At 45.6% G+C, this 19458-nt stretch overlaps 1 protein-coding gene across 2 annotated transcripts in view; it reads right to left on the bottom strand.

Annotated features, from left to right (window-relative positions):
* GALNT17 (polypeptide N-acetylgalactosaminyltransferase 17) overlaps positions 1 to 19458 on the bottom strand; it is a 440942-nt gene that overhangs the window by 217491 nt on the left and 203993 nt on the right. For both annotated transcript variants that reach the window (XM_055409983.2, XM_088832981.1), the window contains exon 3: positions 8838 to 9004. In XM_055409983.2, the coding sequence (XP_055265958.1) occupies positions 8838 to 9004 (167 nt within the window). The remainder of the gene's footprint in view (positions 1 to 8837; positions 9005 to 19458) is intronic.

The following is a 19458-nucleotide window of genomic DNA, read 5'->3' as shown; positions in this document are numbered from 1 at the left end:
GAAACTCCAATACTTTGGCCACCTCATGCGACGAGTTGACTCACTGGAAAAGACTCTGATGCTGGGAAAGGTTGGGGGCGGGAGGAGAAGGGGACGACAGAGGATGAGATGGCATCACCGACTCTGTGGACATGAGTCTGAGTGAACTCCGGGAGTTGGTGATGGACAGGGAGGCCTGGCGTGCTGTGATTCATGGGGTCGCAGAGAGTCGGACACGACTGAGCGACTGAACTGAACTGAACTGAACTGATCCAGTCAGCCCTGTAACTTGGCAGTACACAAGGCACTGGGGACACATGTGCAGAAGGGCTCTGGTTCTTGCCGTCAAGGATCCTATAGTTGAGAGATGGGCAAGTGCACAGGGATAATACAGCGAGCTAAGTGCTGAGCCAAATGATACACCGGTTTCCAGGAGCAGAGGTTGAGAGGGTCCCCAACTCAGCTACAGCTAGGAAATCCAGGAAGTCTTCCCAGTGGAGGTGATGCAAAAATAGATGTTGAAGAATAAGCTGGAGTTGGCATATCAAGTACACAAGCACACTCAATAGTTACACATTTTATTATACTGCCAGAACTTTTACTGGATTGGCCAAAAGTTCATTCGGGATTTTCCATACTATCTTATGGAGAAATTGAACCATTTTTTGGCCAACTCAGTACAATGTGCTTTACAAGCATCACCAAGAAAGCCCATAATTTATGCATATAAGCCTCTATCACCCACAATTTACTCAAGCTCAGAAAAGGTAGGTGCCTTAGCCAAGACCTCCACATACTGCTTAAGGAAAAGAGAAAAAAAAATTTTTTTAGAAACTACTGATAAGACATGTATTATGCATATAATTTTATGCATTAAAGATTATAGTAGTGGAAATAAAGAAGTTTCTAATATTATTTCAACTTAATGGCTAATGTTTCCCTTCAGTTTGGAAGGCACAGCAAAGTTCCAGGGGAACCCGGCCATGACATATCCAAAAGGTGAACTCAGTCCCTCTCCCAAGCCTGGTGGTGGTTCAGCTGCTCAGTCATGTCTGACTCTGCGATGCCATGGACTGTAGCCCACCAGGCTCCTCTGTCCACAGGATTTTCTAGGCAAGAATACTGCAGTGGGTTGCCATTTCCTTCTGCAGGGTATCTTCCTGACCCAGAGATCGAACCTGTGTCTCTTGTGTCTCCTGCACTGGCACGCAGATTCCTTACCACTGTGCCACCATATTCCTTATCATAATGGAGAGTACCAACCTGTCCTGTCACTGTAGCCAGGACCCTGGGACTGCTCTCTGACACCTCCCTCTTATTTACCCTCCTTCATAACCAATCAGTCCTCATGTGATTCAGCCTCAATGTTTCCAAACCTAAAATATTTTAGCATATGAAAACAAATACTTCAAATAAATGGTGAGGATGAATTAGTAAATACCTCTAGATAACCATACTTTCAGACAAGAATCTCTAGACTAAAACTTTCTCAGACCTGATCTAAAAATATTTAGTTTGCTAGAATTTACTTTGAAAAGAAATGTTTACCTATAAGAAAATATGCATAAATATTTGTACCTTCTAAGAATTATAAATAACTTCCTTAGGACATTACTCAAGGAAAAGATTGATGGGTTTGACTATATAAAAATGCAAAATTTATGCTTGTCTAAAAACATTGTCAACAAATTAAAGTGAGAGCTCAAATTGAAAGAAGTATCTATAAAATGAAGGTTAAAAAGTTTTTTTAAAATATATACAAAGTTCTTATAAATCAATCAATAAGATAAATATCCCAATAGAAAAAAATTGAGTGTCATTATCAGGCAAATCCATTAAGAAAGAAAATATGGTCAAATATATGAAAAAGTGTTCAACACCACTAACATCCCAAAATTGCAGATTTAAAAATGAAAAATGATATGCACTTGTGACTCACCAGAACAGCAAAGATGACAAAGATGAATAAGGTCTAGTGTTGGTGAGGATACAAACAAAGAGACACTTTCACATACTTTTCATGGGACAGTACATGCATTTGGAGAACAAATTCAATTTCTACGAAAGTTCTTAAAAATGAATATAGAATTTCTGGGATAAGATGAAGAATGTAACTCACAAATTTGACACCAGCTGCTGAAGACTATAGGAAAGGGATTAAAAAATAAAATAGACAAACCTATGACCTTCAAGGTCAGAGAAGACACAAAGTGAGACGTCAGCCACAAAGCTGGGGAGCCTGGAAGGGGGTCCACAGATTGGCAGATGTGTCTGACGCCTCTGCTGTCAAACCAAGGAAGTCTAAACACTCAGAGTGTGTGTGCGTGTGTGTATATATATATATATATATACATGCATGTATATATAGTGTGAAATTTTACTTTACAGTTCAGTGAGAGTAAATATAATCACATTGTTGTACAAGCACATCACCACCATCCATCTCCAGAACTTTTTCATCTTCTCAAATGAAACTGAATCCATGATACAATAATGCCCCATTTTTCTCTCCTCCAGCCCCTGGCTGTCCAATCACCTTTTAAGAGGTAATCATGAGCAGACAACAGGCTAGCTGGACATGCAAGAAAGCCCCCAAAGGCGGGAGACAGAAACTACATACCAACGAGGAAAAAAAGAAAGCACCTTGTGGAAACAGAATACACAGGGAGAAAACTGAAAAACCAAACAAGACATTATTAATATCCTCCAAGGGATCAGAAAACATATTGCTTCCACTAAATGAAAACAATACACTATAAAAAGAAACTTACAGAGAATAAAAATGAGGACTTGGAAGCAAAATCGTGACAGCAGAAATTTAAAAACTGAAAAGAAGGGAAAGGAAATAAAATTGAAGAAAGCAAACATATCAGATCAAAAAGATAAGGAAAGATAGAAGATAAGAAAATTAGGGCTTTCAATCTAGGAGGTTTAATAATGGAATATAATGGGAGATGCCTAAAGAGAGAATTGAAAAGAATGGAGAGGAATTACCAATTAAATATTCCAAGAAATTTTCCAAAAACTGACAGTAGATTCCACATTGATGCCACTGAATGACCAAAGGTTGAAAATGAACCTACAAGGCTCATCATTGTGAATTTCCAAACTCCACAAACAAAATGAAGATTCCGGAAGGGAAAGAAACATGCAAAAGATTAAGGAATCTGGACTCCTCTGTTTCTTCTAAAAAACACTGAAAGATATAAAATAATGGCGCAAACCCATCAACATTCTGGAAAAAAAATAAAAGGTGATATCTAATTTAATCAGGTCATCATTCACACATCATCTTTCTGTCCTAAGAAAGATTAGGACAAAGCTTCTTTCAGACATGGATGATCTCAAAAGATTCTATCTTCCTTATAATATTTCTCAGGAAGCCTGAGACGCTGAGTTTCACCAAAATAAGAACATAAACCAAGAAAGAGAGATGGAATCCAACACAGGTGGGGGCAAAAGAGAGCTGCAGGAGGACGAGGAAGACAGATAGATGCACCATGGCCAACTGTCCATATGGGAGTGGTGTGACTGGATGCAGATGTGTTGACGGCTAATATTACTATCTCCCCTGCAAGCTGACCACACTTAAAGCAGAGGGTAGATCATTCGAAGGAGTCTGGTCCCCATTCTTCCCTATAACTAGATGTTCTGAGCAGAGGCTAAGTGTGTGCTGGTATTTCACATGTGCTGCCTGGATCAGCTAAGGACATTGATTTCATCCTTATACTTCCCCCTGAAGATAGGCAGTACACCTCGATGAGGTCAGAAGCAGAAAACACAGGTCAGTTCATTCCATCGGTCCAGCTTTCTGCCTTACACCCACTATCTGGTTCACACAGTAGCTCTGCCAGCTGCCCCCACCAGGGTGAGCCCTGTGCTTCTCTGGGGTCACTGATGACCGAGATGCCTTCCCCAGAAGAAGCTTTTGTAGGCCTTTGTTGCTGTTCAGTTGGTCAGTCGTGTCCGACTCTTTGTGACCCCATGGACTGTAGCCCACCAGGCTCCTGGCTCCTCTGTCCATGGGGATTCTCCAGGCAAGAATACCGGAGAGGGTTGCCATGCTTTCCTCCAGGGGAATCTTCCCAACCCAGGGATTGAATCCAGGTCTCCTGCATTGCAGGAGGATTTTTTTTCTCAGCTGAGCCACCCAGAAAGCTGGAGAACCATGAGTGATCCCAACTGAAGCAGAAAGAGGAAGACTGGAGAACAATCAGAAGACAGTGGTGCCAGGGCCTCCAGATGAGAAAGATGCCAAGAAGGAAGCTGCTAGCAAGGCCAGATGTGGCCACATATGAGTGATTTCAGTATAATAACTCACAAGCATACAAAGAATTGCCCCTTCCTTGGGCTTAATGTAGGCCAATGTCAATATTCAAGGTGAATGAAACAAATCACTTAGAAAAAAAAACTAATTAGGAAAGTCCCTGATTTACGTGTGTACACAGATCCAGAGTCACCTGACTATTAGCCCTTTTCCCTGAGCCAGTCTTTTTTTTTTTTTCTTAAATTCCTTTAAAAGCCTATTTTTTTTTCCTTAAATGTATGTGATAACATGGAGGTGAAGGGCTACATCCCACCTGAGCTGGTCTTTACCGGCCTGAGAAAGACCCATTCTACCCTCATTAAAATGAAGGTTGCAGAACTTTTTTTTTTTTTTTTTTAATAAAAAGGGATATTTCTGCTTCACAGTTCAGGGAAGGAAAACAAGAAAAAGATTAACTTGTTTTTATTACAGGAGCCTAATGTAAAACATGCATAAAAAAAGAGGTGAGAACATGGGTAAATTAGCAGTTGCTTCTGGTTAGTCTCTTGGTATTTGTTTCTGTCCAATTATATGCACTTTTTGATAGATTCAAATGTCCCTACAAAGAGCGTGCATTACTTTTAAGATCAGGAAAAAAAAAACCGGTAAGGTTTGAAAAAATGTTTTAATCAAATTCAAACAGAAGGTAAGCAGGGATAACAATATTAATGTTAGTCAAACTATATTCATGCAGGGGGGAAAAAAGCATGTTTTTAAGATAAAGGGAGCATTACATAATGGTAACAACCACTGCTAATAGTGAAGCCATGCAGATACAAATCTATAGTTGCCAAAGAAACTGACAACAAGATACAGGAATCAAATGTTATTAAGAACACAGGAATGAGTAGATATTGTAGGAAGAGATTTTAAAACACCATTATCAAAAAGACTTAAGAAAATAAACTCATAGTCTAGCTAAATACACAAAATTGATGTCTGGCAGGAATTCAATTTCATGATTACAGTGTGTGGGGGTGTCTTTTCAAGTGTGTATAGAACATTTACAAAATCTGTTAATACTAGTCACAAATAAAAATAAAAAGTTAAATTCCTCTTCCAGATATAGAGAAGGCACGTTTAGCCTGGAGAAAAATACAGGTGCTAGTCCATTCTAAAGGCGATCAATCCTGGGTGTTCATTGGAAGGACTGAGGCTAAAGCTGAAACTCCAATACTTTGGCCACCTCATGCGACGAGTTGACTCACTGGAAAAGACTCTGATGCTGGGAAGGATTGGGGGCGGGAGGAGAAGGGGATGACAGAGAATGAGAAGGCTGGATGGCATCACCGACTCGATGGATATGAGTTTGAGTGAACTCCGGGAGTTGGTGATGGACAGGGAGGCCTGGCGTGCTGCGATTCATGGGGTCGCAAAGAGTCAGACACGACTGAGCGACTGAACTGAACTGAACTGAACTGAGACCTGGGACAGAAAAGATGGAAACTCTATTAATGGAGTCCATTCTGGGTTGCCTAGGTATCTCAGGGGACAGGGAAGGATGAATGAGAATTAACTTTAGGATCAGACTGAAACAAATACCTCTTCCCCACTTTTTCTCACCCACTAATCATCTTCATTTAGACCTCAAGTGTGAACCACTGAAATGGTACTTAACCCATTTCAAAGTGTGGTCCCTACACCAGTAGCACACCAGGAAGTTTGTGAAAAATGTAAATTCTTAGACCCACCCCAGATCTCATGATGCAGAACTTCTTCCAAGTCAGGGTTCCAGGAGGTGCTGATGTGAAAGCACCTGATGCTAAAGGTGTGTCAATACCCCAGCTCCCTCGCCCTTGAGAAGATGGACTCTTGAGGGGTGGGCGTTACTCTGGCTTTGCTTCCCTTCTTTGTCTTACTTCCCTACTCCTCTGATGATGCACTTTATCTCCCAAAAAAACTACTGCACTCAAATCTTAGTTTCAGGGGCTGTTCTGGGGGACCCCACACTAAGACATCTATCAGAGACCCCTGTTCTCTCAGAGCTCATGTTCTGGTTGACACTAGCTTGTCCTTCCATGCCTTCCTCGCAGGCAGAGTCTGCTGAGATCTCCCCTTGGGGAAGGAGTCCCACTGGTGGTGTGTCCTCACCCCAGTTCAGTCTAGCACCTACTGTCTGTTTTCTTCTCTGGGTCTTCCAGCTCTGCTCTGCACCACCTCTGGTCGCTTCACTGCTAGCCCCTAACACCCCTTTCCCAGCCCTATTCAGCTTCTCTGCTTACTGTCCAGCTGAGTTGTAAACAGAAGAACAAATCTGACTCCATGTTAGATCTGTTCCTTTTACTTTAACCTTTGTGCTCCGTTGACTGTCATGCTTAGCCATGCTGGCTCTGCACCTTTTGTAAAAGGATGTTGGCGATAGCCTGAAACATACAAGACAGCCTGTTTTCAAGGCTCTAACCTTTAAGGGTATATAACATTTTTCCATTCATCCAGAGATAAAAGTTGCAGAACAGAGAATAACATTAGTCTTGTTGGAGGTTTACAGGAACATCCTGACCTGGCCTAGTGGACAGCTGCAAGAACAAAGGATTCCAACACCAAGAAGTTTGTGAAAGCTAACATGGTGCCTCCCTCCCCTGCCTTTAAAAGTGCTTTGCTGAACTGTTACCAGGAGTTTGGGGCTTTTTAAGCATGAACCACCTGTCTCCTTGCATAGTCCTGTCTGCTCCAAACTCCAGTGTTTCTGTTGGTTTGACCTAACTGTGTATTGGGCACACAAACTTTTGTTCAGTAACAGGGTCAGACTCACAGAGAGTTGGCTAGCAGCCAGGTCCTGTGAAACCAGATCCTGCCCAGCATAAGGAGTCCAGCTGTGCAGGACACAGTGACCTCACATGCTGTGTGCTACAGGAGGGCACAGGGAGCTGAAGCAGCACAGAACAAGTGTCTCAGGATGTCAACAAAGGAATCTCCCATGAAGAGACAGACAGGGGACACCTGGGGAATAAGCGGGGCTTAGCCAGCAAATGGAGTGGAAGTAGAGCCAGGACTCCTTGCAGAGAGTTTGTAAGTACGTCTGAAGCCAGAGGTCTGCAGGCGCAAGCTGAGAGGTTGCAGAGAAAGCCATTGGAGCCACGACTTATCAGGCTTCAGGGAACTGAAAGAATCACCTTCTCCCAAGAAGACTCTCAAGGTCAGTTTTAGAAGAAAATAGATCATGAAATGGCCAGAGAAAAAGGGAGAAAAATAAGGATATGAAAAATCCAGTAAATGACTCATTAGCCTCAAACTCTGGAGGCCCAGAAGATGGTGATGCCCTGAGGGCACATTCCTGGATCCAGACCTAAGCAAACCCTTCCCTGGTAACAGTCAACAGGTTCAGGAGGGGCAAGGGGACTTCAACTCCTGGGCTGATGAAATGCGATAGACTCCTCAGAGCTCCTGAAGATAATCAGGTTTCCAACAGGATCCATGACACCGTCCTGCCTTTACCTCACCCTCTCCTGACCCAGGAGCACAGGGTAATCCTCTACTGATCACAACGAAAGCAAGGAGTTCACTCTGCCGCTAATCCTTCTGTTTCTCAGAAGATAAACCTCCCTGGCCTTAAGTATGCACGCTGGCTGCCTTCCTTTGAGGTCCTCAGCTCGTGTGGCTTTCTCCCTGCAGTGAATTTTGTAGGCTGAGAGGCAAAACAAAGGCACAGTTAGCCAAAGCAAGCCCTCTACAACCACCTTGGAATTAGACCTCCATCTCCAAGGACTTAAAAGGCATTTTGTTATTGCTATCCAATATTTGCTTGTTTTATATTTTTTAATTGAGCCATCATTCCTAGCAGAACTGAACGCCAAAAGATGTGCAAACACGGTGCACTTCTACCGACAATCATTTTGGGCACAGTGGCACAGAAGGAAATTCTGACATATGGTAAACAGTTCCCATCACAGGACAGAACTTTCCTTTCTCTTTTGCCTCTCAGAAAAGGACAAGGGAGATGGGGTGGGGGGACTGCAGAGGAATTCAGCTCTTCCATGTCATCTACTTTAGGTAATATGAAGAGGGGAATTAGTCTAGACACATAACCAGTTATTTATTCTTAAGAGCCCTAGAGCAGTGGTCCCCAACCATTTTGGCAGCAGGGATGGATTTCATGGGAGATAATTTTTCCGTGGAGATGGGGATGGTTTCCAGATGATTCTCATAAGGGGCATGCAACCTATATCCCTCGCCTGTGCAATTCACAGTAGGGCTGGCGCTACTATGAGAATCTAATGCCGCTGCTGATCTGATAGGAGGTGGAACTCCTGCAGTGATGTGAGCGATGGGGAGTGGCTGTAAATACAGATGAAGCTTTGCTCCATGTGCTAGCCTGCTATGCAGACTGGGGGGTGGGGGGGGATTGGGAGACCCCTGCGCTAGAAGACTCAAGTAATGAACTAGTGTTTGCTTGAATTACTTCCCCCCAAACAGCCCCCATTCCCCAGCTCTGCCCCAGAGACAGAGACACTTGGGCTCAGGGTGGAATGAAATAAGGGATCCCCCGCTGACACTGTGCACCGTGTGCTTGCATCTTCTCAGAAAACGGCACGCAGGCTGGCGGCCCCCATACCTTCGTCACTGTTGTCATCCACTAGGATGATCTCCTTCAGCAGGTGGGTTGGCGTGTGGTTGACGGCGCTGTGAACTGAGCGCAGGATCACCGACAGGGCCTCGTTCACGAAGATAAATATGATGGATATCTGGGGCAGCTCCTTGGAGTACTTCAGCTCCTTACACCTGGGGGAAGAGAGCAGGGAAGAGCAGATCAGTGGAAGGAGAAAGGCAGCGGCACTGTGGCTGCACGCGGTCAGGATGGCAGCTGGATCCCGGTACCTGTTCTCCCAGCCCGAGAATCATTGGTTCCCTCCTGGCCTCTCTTGGCTAAGAACAGAAAAAAAAAAAACCTAAGGAGGAGACAGTTAAGAAAACCAGCTTCACGTCTCCCAAATTTACCACCCCATAGGAAGCACGCGGCTTGGGCACACATAGGCTGTATCCTGGAGGCCACAGCCGCATGGACCACCTGATCTCATTTCAGTACACACACACCCACCTAGTCTGAGTATTCTTGCCTGGAGAATCCTATGGACAGAGGAGCTGGGCGGGCTGCAGTCCATGGGGTTGCAATGAGCTGGACACGACTGACGGATGCGCACGCACACCACCATTAGTTCTCATCCAGAGGTGGCTGGGAAACGATGTATAAACACCCCCAGCTGCCTCAGCCCTTGAGCTGGTTGACTCTGAGGGGTGGGTTTAACATGGGCCCCTAGAGTTTTTCCCCCTGTGGGATTAATCTCCATCACCCACAACTTACATAACACCCACTTTGGGGGATGCCTTCCCTTCTCAGTTATACTTCCCCTTAGCGGTGGTCTTTTCACTGCCCAAATAAACTAATGCTCTCAAGTCTTTGTTTCAGAGTCGGTTTGTGGGAGAACCCAAACTAAGACATCTCTCGGACCTACTAAGTACCCAGCACTATACAGGAGATCTCTGCTCTCATGGAGCTCACACACTGGGGAGAGACACGAAACGCACGTGAAATTAATCAAAATCAAGGACGCGGGTCCTCTATCCACTACGACTGTGCTGCCTGACACGCCCTAACTCTTCTTGCAAGTGTTCCTAGAATCCGCCTGACGGCCGGAAATGGGACCTAACATCCAGCATTTTCCCATCTCTGAAGACAGGAGTTCAAGTGTGCACTAAGTCACTTCACTCGTGTCCAACTCTTCTGCGACCCTATGGACTGTAGCCCGCCAGGCTCCTCTGTCCACGGGATTCTGCAGGCAAGAATACTGGAGTGGGTTGCCACGCCCTCCTCCAGGGGATCTTCCCGACCCATCTCTTATGTCTCCCACACTGGCAGATTTTTACCACTAGCACCACCTGGGAAGCCCTGGGGTTCAAGAGAAGAATGTTTTTCATCCAGGCTGGACTCTGGGGCTTAGAGCTTGGGCCTCCCTGGAGGCGCCTGATGATGTAAGAGATGACACTGGTACCCTGGGATCCAGCTCTGCATGGTTCCATGATGGAAGCACCAGTACTCTCTCCCTGGAGCACTGGGGAATTTGGTTTTATGTTTAGTTTAAGGCACTTTGAAATACCAAGTGGAAACAGAGCAGAATGGAAGTCAGAGCTGGTGCATTTCAAACGCATCCTCTTCCTCCGCGTGTGAGCCTGTACAATGGATGAGACCACGTGTTCCAGAGCAAAACAAAGAGGACAGGATGAAGGAATGGAGTGAGAGGGAGCAGGAAATACAGCTGTTTTTTATGCTGAACAGCTTGGGCTGTGTCGGGCCACATTAATCATGTAGGCAATTTTCGGAAGAAAATAAAGTTTTGTTACAACATACATTTGTGTCTCCTGGAGGAGACCGTCTGGGGATCCATTGATCATGCAGCCCCATTTTTACCACGACGCTGTAAATTCACTTCTGGGGGCTGCCAAGGAGATTAGAATGGTTATTGACAGGCTCGCGGGCTGTTGGCGGGAATCATCTCATTTACTGTGCACTGATCCAGGGGAGGGGGCACATCCCAGAAGGTCCCTCGGAGGCCCTGCGATGTGGCCGGCAGCCATCCTGAGCTGGCAGGCTGGCGGCTGCTCCCTCCCAGGCCGTTCCCCACCATACACGCGAACATCCCCACCGTACACACCCACCTACTCTGAGTGTGCACTCCTGGGCCTGGTTTCTTTGGGCTTTTGTTTTTAACAGATTCTGGCCCTGGAAATGAAGAAGCAAAGAGGCCAGATGGCACTGTACCAGCAGCAGCATCTTCTCCGGCTACAGGCAATGGGATCAGGCTGCCACTGAGGCTGAGTTGTGGGTTAAGCCTCTCGGCTGGAACAGGCAATTCCCTCTCCTGAGCGGGACCTCCTGAGACCCTCTGGGGAACAGGGACCCCGATCTTGCCCCTTCATGGTCAAGGTGGCCATTCAGTAAATTGTGGGGGCATCGCAGAAGTAAAAAGCTCTCTGCCACACACTGAACCTGTCACCCTGGGCACACAGCTCACACTTCATCTCTGAGACCGTCCACATCATCACCGTAGTTAGCTCTGGGTGCCTGGCTAAGGTCCTTCTAAGGATCAGGTGAGCTCAGTCTTTGAGAGCCCTGGGAAAATGCAATGTACCCACCATTGGAAAGACCAGCCTACCTGATCTAGAGAGTGGATGTATGGATGGATAGACAGATGGATGGACAGACAGGTAGGTAGATAGATAGATATCTTATTAGTTCTACTTCTCTGGAGGACCCTCATTGATACACTGCCCTGTGGTGGTTTGGAAAAAAAAGTTTACACCAAATTGAGTTGTCACGACTCATTAGAACCCTGTCTGTACAATCTCTCCTTCCTGTGACAGCCTCAGACACCACCTCGGCACAGAAAGGGAGCCTCTGGCGCATGATGAGAGATGACCAGAAGGACTCCCCTAGTTGGTCAGTGGAATTATCTCAACACCCCCATGGCCTCTCACTGTCCAGAGCCGCTGCACCAAGGCTGTCTCCACCTCCCACAGCCACAACCTCCTTGGCTTCCGGTTCTCCCCACTCTGTGTCCCCAAACACCCACTCTGACCCCGATGAGACCTCCCGGTCCTGGGCCACTCTGCTGTCACTCAGTGTATCAGCTCCGCTCGTGCTCTTGCTCAGCTAAAATCTACACACTTCCTTCACCCCTGCCTTCATCCTCCACTCACTCCCTCGGCTTGCTTTCTCACCAGCCCTGAAGAACCCCAGCTGCGAACCAATTGTCCATCTGACTTTCCTCCCCTTTGCACTCACAGGAGTGGAGAAAGCATGCCCCCCACGGCAGTGGTGACAAGACACATCCAAGGTCCCCAGTCCCCCGGGGCCCTGGTCGCTGCCCTGCACCCTTCAAGGCAGGTCAGAATTCTCAATTCCCCCATCCCCGCCCCATCCCTACTTCCTACTTTCTCCCCTTCCCTCCAGGCAACCTCCCTCTTGCAGGTCCCTCCTACCCCACAGAGGGAATCGAGGCCACCAGCAGGATTTTCCAAGTGCAGCCGCAGGCCTGTAACAGCAGCAGCATTCCCGGGCAGCCTGATAGAAAAGAACATTTTCGAACACCTACTGTAGGGCACAGTGAATTCTGCTCAACCTTATGGGGCAGCCTGGATGGGAGGGAGGTTTGGGGGAGAACGGACACGTGTGTACGTATGGTTGAATCTCTTTGCCATTCACCTGAAACTATCACAACATTGTTAATCAGCTATATCCCAATACAAAATAAAAAGTTAAAAAAAAACAAAACAAAGAAACGCACATTGAAAGCCCATCTAGAACCACTGGCTCAGAGAGCCTGACCAAGTTCTGCAAGTGGTTTCTGCACATCACGTGGAAATGTGGGAGCACTTCCCTGGTCCCCCTCACCACCTACAAACCTATCCACCTCTGAATTCAGCATTGAAGGAAACGGGCTCAGGAGGCCAGAGGTAACCCTCTCATCCATGCTGTGGACTCTCCAGCCTCCTCCCCTCCAAACGCCCTGCTTCATCCATTATTCTCTCTCCTCTAGCTTCACTCTCCCTTCACTGACTTCTTCCACTCACAGAAGGGACCCAAGTCTTTCCCATTTTCACCCATAAACTCCCTTGCCCCACTGCCTTAATCCCCATCTTCTCTTTGCCCGCTTTGGCTCTCTCCTTTATCTGTCATTCATCCCCCATCCCACCATTATTTACCTCCTAGGAATAATCCTATTCCGCTAAAACTGCTCTTGTTAATTTCCAGTGACAGCTAGGTGGCCAGAGTCAATGGAGACTTCCCAACTTCACCCCAGCTGATGATCCTCTCTGCAGTATTTAACACGGTTCCCTCTCCCCTTCCAGAAACAATATTTACCCTTGGATCCTGGCACCCTTGCCATTTTCATCCCCATCTCTGCTTTTTCTTCCACTGGAGGATCCACCCTGGCCATTTGTTCATTTCAAAGGTTGCCCTTTTCTGCTAATACTCCAAATTCCAAAATTCCTAAAGGCTCTGTCTTCCACTCTCTGCTATTCTCACTTGATCAACCCTTTCTGGGTGACCTCATCCCAGCCTGATGCCATCAACTTTCAAGATGCATCAACTTTCTAGATGCTTCAAGCTTCTGTTTCCCACTGGGCTTCTCCACTTGGATGTTTCATCAGCACCCCAAATACAGCCTTCCTAAAACTGACACCTGCTCTCTCTGTACCTCCCTGTCTTCACTGAGAGGCACCACTCTTCCTCTTTGGGAGTCAAGTCAAAATCATGACACGTTCAACGTAGCCAACTGGTCATCAAGTCCTAAAGCCTCTGCCGTCTTTAGGATCTCTTCGCAACGCTGCGCTCCACCCCTATTTCTACTTCTGTGTCTCTACACATCATCAATCTCTCCTGAATGACACTCAAGGCCACCTAACCCGTCCCCGGCCTCCAGCTTGTCTACCTGCAGCTCAACCCCATTCTATCCACCCCATTAGTATAACGATCTTTCAGAGATGCTAATAAAATCCTAATTTCCACTATCTCTTTGGCTTTCAGTAGCTTTCGGAATTAGCTTCAAACGTCTTTGCCTGACATCTAAGTTCAGACCCCTGGCTCACCTCTCCAACTTCATCTCCTCCCTGGGAGGGTAAATATTTGTACTTCCCAGAACCAGAAATGCTGCCTCTCAGTTCGCACACCTTTCTCTCTGCCTAAAGTGCCCTTCCTCCTGCCTAGCCTGCCCTCTTCCCTCAGCCCAGCTCCAGGCAGCTCTCCAGACTCCCAGCAGCATGTCAGGGCCCTCTCCTTTGTCACTTTCTCTCCCTCTGCCCCTGTCATCCTGTCACTCTTCACTCTGTCCTCCAGCATTGCAGGGTGGCCAGGGGGTCTTTTTTCCCTTTTCTGTTTCCCCAGACCCCAGCAAAATGTTGGTAGATAAACACTTAGTGAATGAACAGATAAAAACCCTCCTGTCTTCCCAATATATTCCCTCCACTCTTCTTATGATCAAAGGTATCACTTATCTCCTCCCGCAATTAGAACATCAGTGATGGCACCTCCACACTTTAAAAGGACAGCATCCTGAACACAACTGCCTACTGTCTCCCTTGACTGACTAATCTGAGCTCAAATTCTGAAGGCTGCTGGGGTCAACTGCATTAACCAGGCCCAAATTCTCTTTTTTCTTTCCTTCCCTCCTCATCAAGCCTTGCTTATACTCCTAGGAGAGAGGGATATCATTTTTAGTAACAGCAAACCTTGCAAAACAAGATACGGGCTGAATAAATGAGATGTATGAGGCCCTTCTTTTGGATCTCTCATTATTAGGGAAAATGCACACTTTGCTGAGTGGCTTAATTTTCTCTTTTTGAGCTCAGTTCATCCAGGAAGGAGCAGCACACCTCATTAACTTACTTCTCACACAGAGCAGTCTCCAAGACAAACTGCCCACTTCAGCATTTGAGTCTGCATGCATCCTGCCTATCAACTGTATTGGGGCAAATTTTCATGAATCAAGACTCAGCCTGTTCCATGCATGGCAAGGGTTCTTACTTTGGCGTCCAGGAAGCCCCAGGAAAAGCTCCAGAAATTAGATACAGGATGTTATAGGTGAAGGGGGATTTGTTTTTTCTGGGCCCCACTGGCTTCCCAGAGGAGCACAGTGGGAGGGGAAGAACTCAGGCCATAGAGCAGAGAGGACCATTGTGAGTTGCAGCCCCCTGCCCTGGTCAAGACCAGTGCCAGACCCACGCCCTGTTTTCAAACACCATGGGGTCAACAAAGCTCTATGCCTCCCCTGCCAGCCTGGTTTCTACAAATATTTATTTTGGACTATTCCCCAAAGCACTTCTGATTTTTGGACTGAATACCTACTGGTCCCATGGCTTCCTGGGAAGTCTCTTTCTCTGAGTTGTAAAGAGTTGCTTTTCCAAGGGCAAGGCAATCATCTTTAGCCAGAAAATTCTTGATACCCAGCACTGCAACAACTATGCCAGTTTCAAGTAGACTAGAGTCCAGACATGGACAAAAAACCAACCAACCAACCAAAAATAAAAACCAACCCAACTTGTCTCTAACTTCCAAAGTTTTCTTTTTTAAGTCAAAAGGGTTCATTCACCATTTTTATCCTCAGTTCCAATCACAGTCCCCTGTGTTGTGCAGCACTGCTCTCCCTAAAACGGAAGGGGAATCACACACATGGGGCTGGGGCAGGGCGCCACTCAGTTCCCCGCCTGGTGGATGCATCTGCCTGGGTATGATGCAGCTTCTCGTGCTGTCTTCAGCTGAAGAGAACAGAAAAAGGACAGAAAACCCCTCCAGTTCGGTTAAGCAATGGCTCAGGAGGAGAATTTCCAAAAACAATTAAGGGTAAATTCATGCAGACAGTTTCAGGCCACAGCTAAGAAAGCCCCTAAGACACAGGAAATGCTGCCTAAGCCATTCATACCTAGTATTTATCCTATAACCTTTCTAAGTGGAGTGGAATGAGAGGGGACCATCCCAAGTGCTGCAGGAGGGACATAAATACATTGCAAAATACTCAGATTAGAAATAATAAATAGCAGTGTTCCAAAGCCCAGCAGATCCAACATTTGGTCAAAAAGATTCTTCATAGAAACTGAGGGCCATACTGCGCTCTGTTCCCAGTCAGTCCCCTCCCTCTCCATGCTCAGTCCCTCAAGCGCAGTGCCAAGCTCATTCTAAAGGTTGTCACCCTGTCATTTTTAGCATAGCAACGAGACACATATTACCAAACTAGCTATTTTTCCATTTTTCCTTTTAATTGTTCAGGCCAAATTGGCCAGTCAAGGCCATCTTTCTACTGACACTAACCCTGAAAACACCTCTGTTTATTCCTGCATGTGGGCCATCCCTCTTGTCCTCGCATTACCGTTACTCCCCCACCTCCCCCCACCATTTAAAAAATCCAAGTATAGCTGATGTACAGTGCTATGCTAGTTTCCGGTGTACAGCAAAGTGATTCAGTTATGTATCTATTATTTTTCAGATTCTTCTCCATTTTAGGCTATTATAAGATACTGAATATAGTTTCCGGTGCTGGAAGGCGGTCCCTATTGTTTGTCTACTTTATATGTAGGAGATGTAAGAGATGTGAGTTCAGTCCCTGGGTCAGGAAGAAGGAGGAGGAGGAGGAGGAAGAGGAAACGGCAATCCATTCCAGTATTCTTGCCTGAGAAAATCCCATGGAGAGAGGAGCTGGTGGGCTGAGTCCACGGGGTCGCAAAGAGTCAGACGTGACGGAGCACACATGTATGTACACATACTAGTGTGTATCTGTTCATCCCAAATTCCTAAATTTATCACTGTTGTTACTTTTATCATTGTTACTTCCACCCAGAAAGTCTTCCTCAAGGATGAGCCCTCCTCGTTCCGAGCCAAATCCAACACCCCAGCCCCTCCGGTCTCAGCTTAGTCCTAATTTGGCCACACCTGTCTTTGCTCTTGTTGTTCAGTCACTCAGACGTGTCCAGGTCTTTGAGACCCCATGGACTGCAGCGCGCCAGGCTTCCCTGTCCTTCACTGTCTCCCAGAGCTTTCTCAGACTCATGTCCACTGAGTCGATGATGCCATCCAACCATCTCATCTTCTGTCGTCCCCTTCTCCTGCCCTCAGTCTTTCCCAGCATCAGGGTCTTTTCCAAATGAGTCAGCTCTTCGCATAACATGGCCAAAGGATTGGAGCTTCAGCTTTAGCATCAGTCCTTCCAATGAAGATTCAGGGTTGATTTCCTTTAGGATTGACTGGTATGATCTCCTTTCTGTCCAAGGGACTCTTGAGACTCTTCCCCAGCAACACAGTTAGAAAGCATCAATTCTTCAGCGCTCAGCCTTCTTCATGGTCCAACTCTCATATACATCCACGACTACTTGAAAAACCATAGCTTTGACAATATGCACCTTTGTCGGCAAAGTGGTCTCTGCTTTTCAATACACTGTCTAGGTTTGTCAGAGCTTTCTTCCAAGGACCAAGCATCTTTTAATTTCATGGCTGCAGTCACTGTCCTCAGTGATTTTGGAGCCCAAGGAAATAAAGTCTGTCACAGTTTCTATTTTTTTCCCCATCTATTTGCCCTGAAGTGATGGGACTAGATGCCATGATCTTTTCTGCATGTCTAGGTGCCTGTCTTACTGGACAGAAAATGCCTTCTCCCTCTCTGAACCACTAAAGCAGCTTAGCAGATCCCATTTCTCCTGTGGGCAGAATGTATGAATGCCCCCAATTCTTCACCCCCCAAGGTAGTCAGGTGCTTTGCCACAAAATTCTGAAGTTGTTCTCACTAAAGAGGCGAAGTCTATTTCTCCACCCGTTGAATCTGAGCTCAGCCCATGACTTGTTCTGACTAGCAGGACAAGATGAAGTGCTCGTGCCAGCTCCAAGCATAACCCTCAAGAGAGTCTTACGCCCTTGGCGATCACCTGAGATGCACCAGGCTGGCCCTCAGGTCCCAGATGAGAACGGAAGCTGGGTGCTAAGAAAGTGAAAAACAGCACAAGACACACAGTTTTGCATGTGTGAGCCCAGCCAATGCAGCTGCTCACCACGTCAAGCACTTTACAGAGTATACATTATCTTGTCACTTTTCCCAATGAGCCAGTCATGTAGGTATTTCCATTTTGCTTATGGGAAAACTGAGGTTCAGAGTCATGAGCCGATAGACAAGTGAGTGGTAGGCAGAGTGAGGCTTTCAACCCAGATGCCCCTGACTGCAAAGCCCCTTGTTTTAGCCTTTGCAAAAAGAAATGACTTACCAAGGAGGGTTGGGGTGGAGGGATTTTAATGGCATCTGTTTCTTCTATATTTCATTGCAGTCTCCATTGTCCACACCAAACATGTATTACTTTTATAACTTAAACACTGTGAATGGTACTTTTTGAAAGCTTCCTCTGAAAATCATTATAGCATTTGACAGGTAACTTCAACATTAACTTGAAAGAGTAAACAAGTAAGAATAAATAACAAAACTGCTGAGGGGAAAAGGGTATTGAGGAAACCCTGAGACAAACATGATGCTGAAATCCAATACAAAGCTAATATAATTTAATCAATAACAAGTTGACTGACAAGTGAAACTTAAAGACCAGAAACAAAGCTGATCTTAGAGAATTTATGCCAAGAACATACCACAGACCAAAGGGTAGGGAAAGAATCATTCAAAACAATGTGTTAGGACTACTCTCTCTCTATTGAGTAAAAGTGTAAGAGTTCCCCCTCTAAATAGGCTTCCCAGGTGGTGCCAGTGGTAAAGAATCTGCTTGCCAATGCAGGAGACATAAGAGACACTGGTTCGATCCCTGGGTCAGGAAGATCCCCTGGAGTGGGAAATGGCAACCCACTTCAGTATTCTTGCCTGAAAAATTCGATGAACAGAGGAGCCTGTTAGGCTACAGTCCATGGAGTTGCAGAGAATCAGACGTGACTGAATGAGTGAGCACACACGCCCCGCTAAATACAGTGAAGAACAAACATCAGAGAGATAAAACAGTTAAACTGAGAGCTCAAAATATAAGGAAAGCAAAAGAAAAGAAAATGAACGTCCATATAAGCTCTTGTTGAAGGAGCAACAGTTTGACAACAGTTGCAAACCTCTGATTATCAAAAATAATAAAATTAAGACAACAGCAAATTGCAAAAAAAAAAAAGAATTTACAGCAAGTACAAAAGAATAAAAGATAATGAAAACCCAAAGCACATAATTAGGTAAACAAACAAAAAACATGAACGTGCAATTCAGAGAACAAAAGAAACAAACAAACATGAGAAGAGGTGGACCCTCAAGAGTAATAAGAGAAATTAAAATTAAAACAATAATGAGATGTTATTTTGCCTTTGGGTGGTGAAATTATCAATAATTTTTTCTGGCTTCTTTATACATTTTCTGTTCTTATTTTTTAGAGTGAGCAAGTATAACACAGAAAAACACATCAATTTAGATTAATGCATGATGACAGGACCATATTGCAAAATTAAAGGGAACAGCAAAGCTTGGCTATACTCTCTTGGATTTTTGCATGAGTGTGACATCAATTGGCTTAAACAATCAACACCCCCACGCCATCCCACAGCTTGCCCTCTGAGACCACAATTGGAAACAGAATTCTGAGTCAAAACCAAAATTACAACTATTCTCTTTTCAAAGGCAGATGTGGGAGCAAGATGACATGGTCTGATCTCTAAGTTATTCATT

This window comes from Moschus berezovskii, chromosome 27 (genome assembly GCF_049115385.1).
Source record: "Moschus berezovskii isolate FMDL1 chromosome 27, NW_MosBer_1.0, whole genome shotgun sequence".
Classification (NCBI taxonomy): Eukaryota; Metazoa; Chordata; class Mammalia; order Artiodactyla; family Moschidae; genus Moschus; species Moschus berezovskii.
This window is presented reverse-complemented; position numbering and strand designations above follow the sequence as displayed.